General features: G+C 43.7%; 1 protein-coding gene across 8 annotated transcripts in view; it reads right to left on the reverse strand.

The window, feature by feature from the left end:
* Positions 1 to 12,940, reverse strand: part of VPS35L (VPS35 endosomal protein sorting factor like) — a 102,150-nt gene that overhangs the window by 48,807 nt on the left and 40,403 nt on the right. For 7 of the 8 annotated variants that reach the window (XM_081819923.1, XM_081819929.1, XM_081819926.1 and 4 more), the window contains 5 exons: positions 8,505 to 8,551; positions 7,462 to 7,573; positions 6,836 to 6,952; positions 4,159 to 4,212; positions 878 to 958 (listed from right to left, as the gene is read on the reverse strand). In XM_081819923.1, coding sequence (XP_081676049.1) covers positions 878 to 958; positions 4,159 to 4,212; positions 6,836 to 6,952; positions 7,462 to 7,573; positions 8,505 to 8,551 — 411 coding nt within the window. The remainder of the gene's footprint in view (positions 1 to 877; positions 959 to 4,158; positions 4,213 to 6,835; positions 6,953 to 7,461; positions 7,574 to 8,504; positions 8,552 to 12,940) is intronic. The other variant, XM_081819924.1, reaches the window with a different exon arrangement.

The following is a 12,940-nucleotide window of genomic DNA, read 5'->3' on the forward strand; positions in this document are numbered from 1 at the left end:
TAAAATCTTAAAAAAAAAAAAAAGTTTATGTATATCATACCTATGTATTTAAAAAAAAAATAAAATTATGGGGCGCCTGGGTGGCTCAGTTGGTTAAGCGACTGCCTTCGGCTCAGGTCATGATCCTGGAGTCCCGGGATCGAGTCCCGCATCGGGCTCCCTGCTCGGCAGGGAGCCTGCTTCTCCCTCTGACCCTCCCCCCTCTCGTGTGCTCTCTGTCTCTCTCGTTCTCTCTGTCTCAAATAAATAAATAAATAAAATCTTAAAAAAATTAATTAATTAAATTAAATTAAAAAAAAACAAATGGGGGCGCCTGGGTGGCTCAGTTGTTAAGTGTCTGCCTTCAGCTCAGGTCATGATTCCAGGGTCCTGGGATCGAGCCCCTCATCGGGCTCCCTGCTCTGCGGGAGGCCTGCTTGTCCCTCTCCCACTCCCCGTGCTTGTGTTCCTTGTCTCTCCCTGTCAAATAAATAAATAAAATCTTTAAAAAAATAATCATAATAATGGGAGTTCTCTGAACTATTCTTTCAATTTTCCAATAAGCTTGACTATTTCCAAATAAAAGTTAGTTTAACTGGAAAACACAGGCCCCTTACTTACTGGTGCCAAGCAACTGCCAGGGCATCCCATATCATATCTCATGCAATCCTCACAGCTACTCGGGAGTGTAGGACTACTAGCCCCACTTTACAAGTGAGAAAACTGAGGCACAACAAGGTTAAGTAGTGGAATAAAAGGCAGATGGCGACGATATGGCAGAGCTAGGATTTGAACCCAGGATTATCTGACTTTACAGCCTGACCCATGCAACATGCCTATGTGATTCAACAGAATCAAATTCCTAACAGTGTGGAAATGAGAAAAGCAAAGCTGTTACCTGAGGATAGGAGTCTTCAAATGCACGATCTGGAGTCATGTGCTTGATGACATCAGCCAGAACGGTATTCACCTCTCGTTTCTAAGGGCGGGGCGGCGGGGGGGGCGGGGGGTGATAAACCTGGGTTAGACACTATAAGGCAGTCACTGACCGCTTTTCTGGAGTAAAGGACTAACATTTTCAGAACACACCACATACTTTCCAGGAAACAGTTTCAAATCTTCTGCTGGAAATAATATTAAGGGAGAACTCCCACCCATATCACAGCCCTGAAGGTAACTACTTCTGCACCAGGTCAGGACTAAAACATTGTTCTCAAAGGTTCTGGGGTATTACACTGTCCCCGCCGCCTTCCCTGAGCGCTGATAAAATCGGCCGTGCCACTCTGTCCCTGCCTGTCCCAGGCCACTCCCCCGGCGCTGGCAGACGGCGCAGCTCGGCCCTGTGGGAAGTGCGCAGACTCAGCCCCTTCAAGCGGAGTGACCTCGATGCCCACCTTGGCTTTTGTCATCTCTGTTGGGGGGTCAACCAACCACGGCCCAAATCCAGTCCTGGGCCTGTTTTTATACAGCCCACGAGCTAAAAATGATTTTTACGTTCAAACCAGAATAATTATATTTCATGACAAAAATTATATGAGATTCAAATTTCAGTGTGCATCAAGTTTACTGGAACGCACAGCTGTACTCACTCATATACTGTCTGTAGCTGGTCACATGCTGCAATGATAGAGTTGGATACTTGTGACAGAGGTCATACGGTCCACAAGGCATCAAATATTCAGTCTGGCTCACCACAGAAAAGGTATGCTGACCCCTGGTCCTTATAACAGGAAGAGCGAAGCCTCCTGGCAAGGTCTCTCTGAGGCTGCACAGCTCACAGGTAAGGCGCCTGCTATTTGATATTTGTTATCTAAATAGTTGCCATTATGTTTACTCTCTTGCCTAATGCTCATTAAACTCCCTGGCATGGACATGTTTATCCCCATTTTAGAGATAAGGAAGTGGAGCTCCGAGAAGTTACGTGACTTAGCTAGGGTCACACAACTAAAAAGAAAAAACACAAAAACAGAAACAAAAAACTGACAATGGCACTAAAATGAACCAGAGCTCCTTGGAGAAATAGCTGATGCTGATTAACATAACATAATAAAATAAAATTAAAAAAAAAAAAAAAAAGAACTATGCCAGGGAGCCTGCAACATCTTATAAGAGCAAGCAAGGAAGGCATCAAAGACTACAGAGAACATGTCAGAAGGACTCAGGAGCCAATGTGAAAAGGCATCCACTGGACAAAGAAGGGACAAATGAGCATCAGTAAGAATGATGTAATTCAAGTATATTTAAATCCATGTGCTCCTAAAGATACCAACAACTACTACTCACTGGTCACCTTTGGGGATGCTGAGGAATCAAGCCTCATTCTAAAACTAGTAAAGGAAAGGAAACAAACCAGCAGCATCCCTGCCTTTTCTGTGCAAGCTGTACCTCAAGGTAACCAAACACCCAACGCGAGAAGTTTCTCTTTCTACAAGTATCCCAGCTAATGAACAGAGAAGAGTTGATTGTAATTCCAGGTATCACCATTTTGCAGCCCCTGAGAAACAGTGAGATGCAACGAGCTTTGGTGGCTGTCCATGTTATAGAGAGACAGCCTGATACCGTGAGCTTCCCAGGAGAAGCGCCCAACCACCACCCACAGTGCCAGAAACTCTAATCTGAAGCTGATGAAGTCTCTAGAACTAACTGCTGATTGGCAGGATATATTGACAGCAGAAGAACACCGTCATCAGATGCAACTAGCTGGTCCAGACTGGGAAACTCTACAGGACAAAGGTCCCAATTTCTTCAACAAATAAATTACAGATGGGGGGGGGGAAGGGAAGGGAACACGGCGGGGAAAGAGAGAGAATTTACAGTTTAAAAGAACCTTAAGAAATCTACCACAATGTACAGGCTTTATTTTAATCCCAACTGAACAATAAACTCTAAAAAAAAATTGCAAGACAACTGGGGACATCTGATCATTGATTTTTAGTATTAAAAGCAGTATTATTATTATTTGGTTAAGATAAGCTATCGGGATTTGGTTTCAGAAAAGGGAATCTTATATTTTACATATACGTGCTGAGAATTGGCAGGTGAAGACACAGTGTTTGTGATTTGCTTCAGAATAACCCAGGGGTGGAGAGAAGGGGTAAAGATCTAAATGAAACAAGATCTGTCATGAGTTGATCATTTCTGGGTGATGAGTTCAAGGAATATCATGTTTGAAGTTTCCAAAATAAAGCATAAAACCAAAATTGGACCAAAGAAACAAAATCAACAGAGCAGCACTTACATAATGCTTAAAACAAGGCCAAAACCAATTTACCGAGTAAGAGGCCAGGATGGTGGCTGCCTTCAACTTCCAATGGTCGGGGAGTGTGACTGGGAGCACAGTTCAGGGGGCTTGGAGGAGTTATTCCCTGTTTCTTGATCTGGACCATGATCACATGGGTGTACTTCCTCAAGATTCATTAGGCAGCAAACTTACAATACATTCATTTTTCTGCATATATGCTATACTTTGGTTTTTAAAAGCTGATGAAAATTTGCATTCTGGCAACAGGATTTGAACCCAGTTCTGCCTGCTTCTAAAATCTCTATTACTTGGCAAGCCCAGTTATTTCCCAAACTGAGGTTCCAGTATGGGCACAGGGAAAGAAGTGCCTTCACTTAGAAAAAAAATTACACACAAGTCAAATATGTGGAAATGCTACTGACTGGACCCCCAGGGAGAGTCACAATGCGCTTTAGCAAGTAAGCATCTAAGGTTTCCTATGGTGAAACAAACTGCTTCCCTTGGTATAACGGAACATTTCCCCAATTTACACTGAGTATGGAATACTTTCGTTACAATGCACATATTCAGGGGCGTTTGGGTGGCTCAGTCATTAAGCGTCTGCCTTCGGCTCAGGTCATGATCCCGGGGTCCTGGGATCGAGCCCCTGCATCGGGCTCCCTGCTCCGCGGGAAGCCTGCTTCTCCCTCTCCCACTCCCCCTGCTTGTGTTCCCTCTCTGGCTGTCTCTCTCTGTCAAATAAATAAAAATAAAATCTTTAAAAAAAAAAATGCACATATCCATGCTCTACCGCAGTGTAACATAAAGGATGTGATTTTTATAAATTAAGGACAATTACCATTGTAAAATGCCTAAATGGTTCAGCTAGCCTTGTTCATTATTATAAACATGAATAAAAACATAACTCCTCCAGAAACAATACCGCAGGCCACACATACCGTGAAATGCTTGCAAGTGTACTCCACCCACACTTCAGCACAGTTAATGTAGTCCTGCAGAGAAAAGGCACAAATGTCTCGACGATAAGAACACCATGATGGACCTTATGGTAAAAGCTCATCACGTACAAACCCCTTCAAGGGCTCTGACAATTAAAAGAGATAAGTGATAGGAATTTCAAGACTGGTTGGTTCATCTACAGAAAAGTCTAGCCCACGGATATATTTTACCCTAAGAAGCGAGTTATAGAAATACAGAAGTTGCGTGAAACTAACTAACATTCCAAAATTGCCACTTGGGCCAAGACAGAATCTGGGAAGAACTGAAAGGCAGTGGAGATAAAAGTCACGAGTCCGGGCCACACCTCAGCAGAGACACTGATGGTGGATCTGGTTGAAGACCAGAATTAGGGGCGCCTGGGTGGCTCAGTCGTTAAGCGTCTGCCTTCAGCTCAGGTCATGATTCCAGGGTCCTGGGATCAAGCCCCACATCAGGCTCCCTGCTCCGCGGGAAGTCTGCTTCTCCCTCTCCCACTCCCCCTGCTTGTGTTCCCTCTCTTGCTGTCTCTTTCTCTGTCAAATAAATAAATAAAATCTTTAAAAAAAAAATGAAGGGGCGCCTGGGTGGCTCATTCGTTAAGCATCTGCCTTCGGCTCAGGTCATGATCCCAGCATCCTGGGATCGAGCCCCGCATCAGGCTCCCTGGTCCGCGGGAAGCCTGCTTCTCCCTCTGCTTGTGTTCCTTCTCTGTCTCTCTGTCAAATAAATAAAAATTAAAAAAAAAAAAATCTTTAAAAAAAGAGAAAAAGAAAAAAGAAAAAGAAAAATGAAGACCAGAATTGAATGTGATTTTTGCACATTCTGAGAAGAAAAAAAAAAAAAAAAAGCTTCCTACCTTTAAAAAAAAAAAAAAACATTTTTCTGATAGAGGGGTGATGTGTATGTTGTAAAAAGGCTAAGAAAGCACTGAAGATTTCAGGTAAGAAATTACGTGTTAGATTCGAGTAGGGGGAAGGGCCCACAGAGAGCCCGTGGGATGGTCATGGAAATGGCAGTGAACAGCTGGGTACGGCTGCCTGCCCCAGAAGACACTCAAGGTGGGGAAAACAAGCGCTCGAGCTCAAGCGTGTCTCTTCTGTTCCTACACTTTAAGAAAGAAGAAATGCTGAAGGAAGAAAATAGTTATCTCGGTCACATAAGAAAAGCCAGGAACATCTGAAGGTCAGACTGGAAAGGGAAGGCCGAAGGCCCTGTGAAGTTCAAGACTAAAGAAAACCATCAATGTGGCCTTTTGATGCAAGGTTGCTTGGAAGCACTCACACAAAGGCATCAGAGGCCTGGCGACTTTGGACTTTACACATGCTAAATAAGCTGTTTGGTTAGCCGATCAGAGTTAAGTTAAACAGCTTAGTTTATGAAGTTTAGTGAGGGTTTTGCTAAACTTAACCTAGGTATTTGATTTGGTAAACAAGTCTCTGGTATTTCTAAATTAGGCCATTATTCGCAATATACTATTGTAAATGAGGTGACTGGAAAGGGGTTTATAACTGAACTCACTCTAATATTTCCTTCTTGGTAAATGATTGTGTCAAATGTTACGTACCCTTATTGAGTTATTTGCTGGGTTTTGGACTCGATGTTTGCGTCCAAAATGCCTGTGTTGAAAATCCCAGCCCCTCAGTGTGCTGGCATTAGGAGGTGGCTTTGGGAGGTGATGGGGTCATGAGGGCAGAACCCTCATGAATGGGATTAGTGCTCTGATAAAAGGGACCCCAGAGAGCCCACTCTCCCTCTCTGCCAAGGGAGGAGGAAAAGCTGGCCATCTGCAAATCCAGAAGAGGGCCCTCACTGGAATCTGAACAGGCTGTCACCCTGATTTCAGACTTGCAAACCCCAGAACTGCAAGAAATAAATTTCTGTTGTCTGTAAGCCTCCCCGGTCTGCACTGTTCTGTTATAGCAGCGGAACTAAGACATGCTGCTAGCAGGAGAGGAACGGTGTGCGGTGCGGTGAAGTCTGCCCAGCCGGTCCTTCAGCCAAAGACAGCCAGTACCATTTACCTAGTGGCAGCCGCAAAACTTGCTGGCGTGCTGCCGACAAGGATGGTGAGATGGGCAAGCCAAACCTCCAGCACGATGGCGCTACACGCCTTCAGCACCTAACACCGGCTGGTCCATCTCACCTAGACTCCCCGACCTGAAGTGGTGGGAGAAAGAGGCCCCAGCTATCTCTGTTCAGGGGACAACAGTTCAAGGGACAACAGTTGGAATTCCCTTCTAATTACAGGTTTGACTGCTGATCTTCCATTTAGGAATATCTTACTCAGTTGTTACTTTCAAATCCAAGTACTATAGATAGCTGCACTTTGGATGCTGTTTACAAAGCCAGAGGTCTTTTAAAGTTTCAAATATTTATAATTTTACACTTTTAGTAGATCCTGAAGCCTCAAGAATTAGACATAATTAGGATACAAAAATCCAACAAATATATCTTTAGAGCTATCAATTCTCCACTATAGGTTAGCAAAAACAATTAAAAGTAGTATTATTTCTAAAAAAAAACCAAAAAAACAGACATATAATTAGATAAAAGATAATTTTTTTAAAGGAAAGAACATACTGAAGAACTTGGACAAAAGGCAGGCACAGTCAATCTAAGGTCTGAATGGTCACCCACCTGTGGATTCTTCAACTTAGTGATGACTTTCCAAGCTTCATTGAGAATTTGGAGTCGATCACCCTCAGGAGGGTCAGCCAAGGCCAAGTTTAACCCCAATGAGCGAAAAAGGAGATGCTAAGAAAAAGAGCGAACCATTACAATACTGGGGATTTTAAATCAGAGCACCTTGAGGCTTAGAGGAAAAGGCTCTAACACTGAGCTCATCTCAGGGCTCATCCTCCAATGACCTTCCTGAAGTTCGACCTCAGGCCTACGTGCAAGTCTGACTGAGCTGCTCCGAACAAAGAGCCGGCTCCATGTACCACTCTGATTCGTGGGCCCTAACATTCTGCTGGACACAGCTTTTCATAAATAACGAGTGAAGATACATTTTTAAAGATTGGGGACTGAGCCTTTCCTAAGTACTTCACAGTGAGCTAATTTGATAGATTTAGGACTCGCTGGCAGCAATGACACGTGCCTAACAATCCCAATCACAAAATCATCTTCTATCATGTTCTTCAGAGACAGAGCCTTCACCTGTTTTCCTGCTGGCCCAAGCTGCTCCCCGCCCCCCACAAGGACTGTCTCCCTTGACAGCTCTCAGGTAAATGGTGCCTATCTGCTCTCCCGCAAGAGCCTACCTTGGGGAAACCCGACTCATCGCACTCTTTAATCATGCCAATGAAATCCATGGACCTCGTGGCGATGAACTCGGCCCGGAAAGCTGACATCACAGAATTCAACAGCAAGGCGCTGTAAGACACACGACCCACGTCAGCAGAGCTGCCCCTTAATGAAAGTCACTTTAATTTTAAGTACGTACGTTGCTGGGAAGGAGGAATTGAGAACTCTTTAATGGTAAAGTTGGAAAAAAATTTTAAAAGGCTGGCGTGAAAAGGCAACCTCTAGAGAACAACACAATGTTTTATACACATTTGGAACTCGATAAATGTTGAATTGACTAGATGAATGGGTAGCTGGCTGGCTGGCCGGATTGATGGACAGCAATCAATCAAATCCATTTAAACAGATGTAAACTGAGCCTTTGATAGGCTGGTGCACTAACAAAACTAAACATTAAGTCACAATATTGATCCAAGCTGCAAATATACAAAATACATATCTTCACCTCTTACAAAAAGCACTGTTCTAGGACCTAGGGGACACAGTGACTTAGGGACATCTACCACGGAAGGGAGAGCAGAGGAGAAACCTCATATGCTTGGAAGACAGGAAAATGGAGTTTTTTGACCCTACCACTTACCACAGCCCCATGGGGAAAGGACTATTACTAAACCCATTTTACGGATGAAGAGACTGAGGCACAGAGAGGTCAAGTAGGTGACCCCAGTTCACAAAGCTAAGAAAGAGTGGAGCCAGGAATCGGAAGCCAGGAGACTGGATTCAACTTTCCTGCCCTCTGTTGTCATCCTGTCGCTCTGCTGGTCCTCTCGCCCACATGAGCATGCCAAGCTCAAAAAAAATCAACCAGCTCCGCTTCCAAACCCAGGTTTTATTAATTTTAAAATACTGGGGCACCTGGGTGGCTCAGTCTGTTGGGCATCCAACTCTTGACCTCGGCTCAGGTCTTGACCTCAGGGTTGTGAGTTCAAGCGCCACATTGATCTCTACGCCTACTTAAAAAAAATTTTTTTTAAATAATTAAAAAAAATAAAATACTTACTTGTTTCCTAGTTTCTTGCATCTATCCATCATCTCAGTGAGCAGAGCCTAATTAAAAATAATTATAATGAAAATCATCAGGTTGGAGAATCTAAAACAACATTTCTCACAAAGGGATCTCGCCTCTCACGACCATCCATGAGGCAGCCTCTCCCACTACGCAGGTGAGAAACTGAGCCATGAAACAGTGATGTGTTTGGACCAAGGTGACACAGCGAGCTACCGCGGGCCAGACGTGACCCAGGCCATCTGGCATCAAAGGCTATACTCTTCATCACATTTCCTCCGAACGAGTTTTGAAGCCTATGTTTTCCGCGAAAGGAAGTAAATATTTTACTCACTGGAATACTGTTAATGGCTTTAGAGCTATCTTAAGACAATTACGTATTTCTAAAAGAGCTCCTGTTTTGTTTTGTTTTTTACAAAAATCAATGGAAGAGGTATCCTTTAGGTCAGTGGTTTGGGGAAGGTTTTGAATGGCACAGACGAGGTCAACCCTGAGACTGAAGAGCCACTAACAGCAACCTGGACACTGAGAGCTCGCCGGGCACCAGGCTAAGCACTGTGCTTGCCTTTTCTTGTTGACTCTTCACAGCAGTCTTCAGAGGCCCACCTGTTATCCCCACGTCACAGAAGCAAAAGTCAAAGCTCAGAAACATTAAGCTGCTTCCCAGTAAGTGGTGGAAATGAGATTCGTAGGAATCTGGCCTCCCGTGGTCTTTAGTGCAATTGTACCCCTTCGGGCTGTGTCCTAGGCGGTGCCTGAATAATGAAGGTGAAAGCTGACTGTGGAGATTGCCCGTACCCCAGAACCCCGACTTCATTCAGATTTCTGTCTCTGCCCTACAAACATCAGGGTGGGGCCTGTTATGGACTGAATAAGGTCCCCTCCCAATTTGTATGATGAAGCCCTAATGCCCAATGTGACTGCGTTTGGAGACAGGGCTTTTAGAGACGTAATCAGTGAGAAGTGAGGTCCTAAGTGTGGGGCCCTAATCCAATGGGAATGAGGTCTTTGTAAGAAAAGGAAGAGAGGGGCTCCTGGGTGGCTCAGTCAGTTAAGCGTCTGCCTTCAGCTCAGGTCATGATCCTGGGGTCCTGGATCGAGCCCTGCATCAGGCTCCCTGCTTCTTCTCCCTCTGCCTCTGCCCCTCCCCCCCACCCATGCTCACTCTCTCCTGCTCTCGGGCTCTCTCTCTCAAATAAATAAGTAAAATCTTAAAAAAAAAAAAGGAAGGAGAAGAGGAGGAGAGACCAGGAACACACATGCACAGAGAGAAGACCATGTGAGGACACAGTGAGAAGACAAGCCTCACCAGAAACCAACCCTGCCAACACCTTGATCTCGGACTTCTAGCCTCCAGAACCGTGAGAAAATAAATTTTTGTTGTTCGAGCCCTCCAGTCTATTATGGCAACCTGCTATGGTCTGAATGGCCCCCTAACTCCCAAGGTGATGATATTAAGAGGTGATTAGGTCATGAGGTTGGAGCTCTCGTGAGTGGGATTAATACCCTTATAAAAGGGGCCCAAGAAAGCTCCCTTGTGCCATGTGAAGACATAGCAAAGACAGACGTCTATGGACAGGAAGTAAGCCTTCACCAGACACCAGATCTGCTAGTATCTTGATCTTGTACTTCCCAGCTCCAGAACTGGGGGAAATCAATACCTGGTATTGGTAAGCCACCCAGTTTGTAGCATTTTATTTTAACAGCCAGGATGGACTAAGACACAGCCTGAGCAAATTAACACAGGTCCAAACTGATCACAGTGACCCCATTCCCTTTGCTAGTGTGAGATTCAGACAATGGGCACATGACCCATTTCTAGCTGCTGGAATGGGAGTTCTAAGGAAAGGTTTCCTTGTTCTTAAACAGGAACCCAAGGAATTGTAGATTCTTCATCTTTCTTCCTCTGGATGCTGCCACGTTTGGATGTGATGCCTAGAATGGCTACAGCCACTTTGCTACCTGAGGATGACACAGGAGAGAGGGACAGAACCTGCCTAGACCATAGCCTGCACTTGCTGTGTGAGAAAAGACACTGAATTATTTTGGTAGGGCCAATTAGGTGTTTGTTCCTTGTAGTCAGCATCCCAGCTGAAAATAAAATTGCCAATGTCACAAATGGTTTCCCTAATCCACTCATGGGGTATTTATACTTGAAAAGTCATTCCTGAAGACCAATATCAAAGTGGTTTCTGGAAAAGATTGAGAAAGAGATATCCTGTAGGAGTATCACACCAACACTGCCCAACATGTACAAGTAATCACTGATTCAATACCTACTTATGGAGCAACTTTAAGGCACTAAGCACTATCCTAGGCACTGGGGACAGGGCAGTGAGAAAATCAAACAGAAAACCATGCCCTTATGTGGCTTATTCTCTCTCTTAACACACACACACACACACACACACACACACACAAATGACAGTTCTTGGCCTACCACTTCTAAAAAAAGTTGGTAAATGCCAACATATGGACAAAACATTCTGGCCATTAAGACAAATGCTTAGGGGCGCCTGGGTGGCTCAGTTGTTAAGCGTCTGCCTTCGGCTCAGGTCATGGTCCCAGGGTCCTGGGATCGAGCCCCACATCGGGCTCCCTGCTCTGCGGAGAGCCTGCTTCTCCCTCTCCCGCTCCCCCGCTTGTGTTCCCTCTCCCTCTGTGTCTCTCTCTGTCATATAAATAAATAAAATCTTAAAAAAAAAAAAAAAAAAGACAAATGCTTAAAAATTTCTTTCACAGGAGATGAATGCATTAAAAATGTATCCAAATATGTAACTTAAAAAAAAAAAAGCTCTGCCATCATATAGGAATATAGGAAGTACCCAAAAGTGTCCAGGGAGCCAAATGATATGGATCCCAGGCACATCTGTTAGAGATTAGAATTTTTTTTTTTCTGAGAAGCAACAGGATCGATTATCTTTGGCAAGAATGAGATAAACAACAGTTCAAACCAGACTGAGACCAAAACAAGCCTGTTGACTGGGATGAACTAGGAAAATGTGCAGCTCAGCATATTAGCTTGTACACACACATCAGAATTTGAGGGTGCAGGAGACTCGGACGGCCCCTACGTTTCATTTATTTATATATTTGTTTTTCATGAAAACTATAAAAATAGGGTCACTTAGGTGGCTTAGTCGAGTAAGCATCCAACTCTTGGTTTTGGCTCAGGTCATGATCTCAGGGTCATGGGATGGAGCCCCATATCGGGGCTCCATGCTCAGCGCAGAGTCTGCTTGAGGTTCTCTCTCTTTCTCCATCTGCCCCTCCCTCCCCCCACCTTCTAATAAACCTTTAAAAAACATAAAAAATAAAATAAAAACTATAAAAATAAGAAATGCTTATTATGGAAAAATTCTCAAACACTACTGCCATGCGGTTAAGCAAAATGCAAATGCCTTCCCTCCCAACTCCTGCTTCCTAGTGATCACCAGTGTCAACATTTTAGTGTTCATCTTTTTAGGCCTTTGTTTATACCTTGTGAGTATATAGCTTTTATTATAAAAGTCCAGTTTGGGTTTTTTTGTCTTACAAAAATGAACAGTCATATACATATTGGGCCACAACTTGCCTTTTTTACTCAAGAATCTAGCATGGGCTTCGCTCTTCCCGTAACTACACACATGCATCTGCCTCATTCTTTTTAATGGCTGAGGAATCCCTACCATGCATATAACATTACTGTTCAGATTGCTCCTGATAGACTTTTAAAAATTTTTTATTTTGAACGGAATTAGACTCATAAAAGATTATAAAACTAATAGAGAAGGTCCTGGGTACTGGTCACCCAGCTCCCCCCAATGGTGACATCTTATTTAACGCGAGTGTGTTATCAAAGCCAGGAAAGTGATGTTGGTATAATACAATTAACTAGAATATTTCACCAGGTTTTCCATTCACACTTTATTACGGGGGAAGGGTATGTCTTTGTGACATTTCACTAACGTACACAGATTTCTATAACCACCACCGTATTTACCTGGATCTTTAAGGTTATCTCCAGATGGGGGTTATTTACGTACTTCAAAAGTGTAGGAAAAGCTAAAGAAATTGGGCTGACACCGCACTTCTGCTTTCTAAACTGAGATGGACTCATGCGGCTCAGAGTGCTCCCAGATTTGTATTCCTGCTTTTACTATATAACCTTCCAATCAGTGTTTACAAGTACTGCTTCATAAAAACAAACAAACAAACAATACAAACAAAACAGAGAGAGAATTAAGTGATATGTGTATATTCTCCTCATTTTTCTAAATGAAGCAAACATGTAAAGGGTGGGCAAAATCATATGCCCCTTCCCTCCAGTCCAGACTTGATATGCTCAAGTCTCAAAGAAAATATTTCAATGTGAATAAAAAGAAATCCTATGCTCCAGGTGTTAAAAGGAGAAATTTTTAAATTTTTCATCATTTCTCTTTCACTGGGAA

The sequence above is a fragment of the Leptonychotes weddellii genome, chromosome 5 (genome assembly GCF_054177405.1).
Source record: "Leptonychotes weddellii isolate Sample4059 chromosome 5, ASM5417740v2, whole genome shotgun sequence".
Taxonomy (NCBI): Eukaryota; Metazoa; Chordata; class Mammalia; order Carnivora; family Phocidae; genus Leptonychotes; species Leptonychotes weddellii.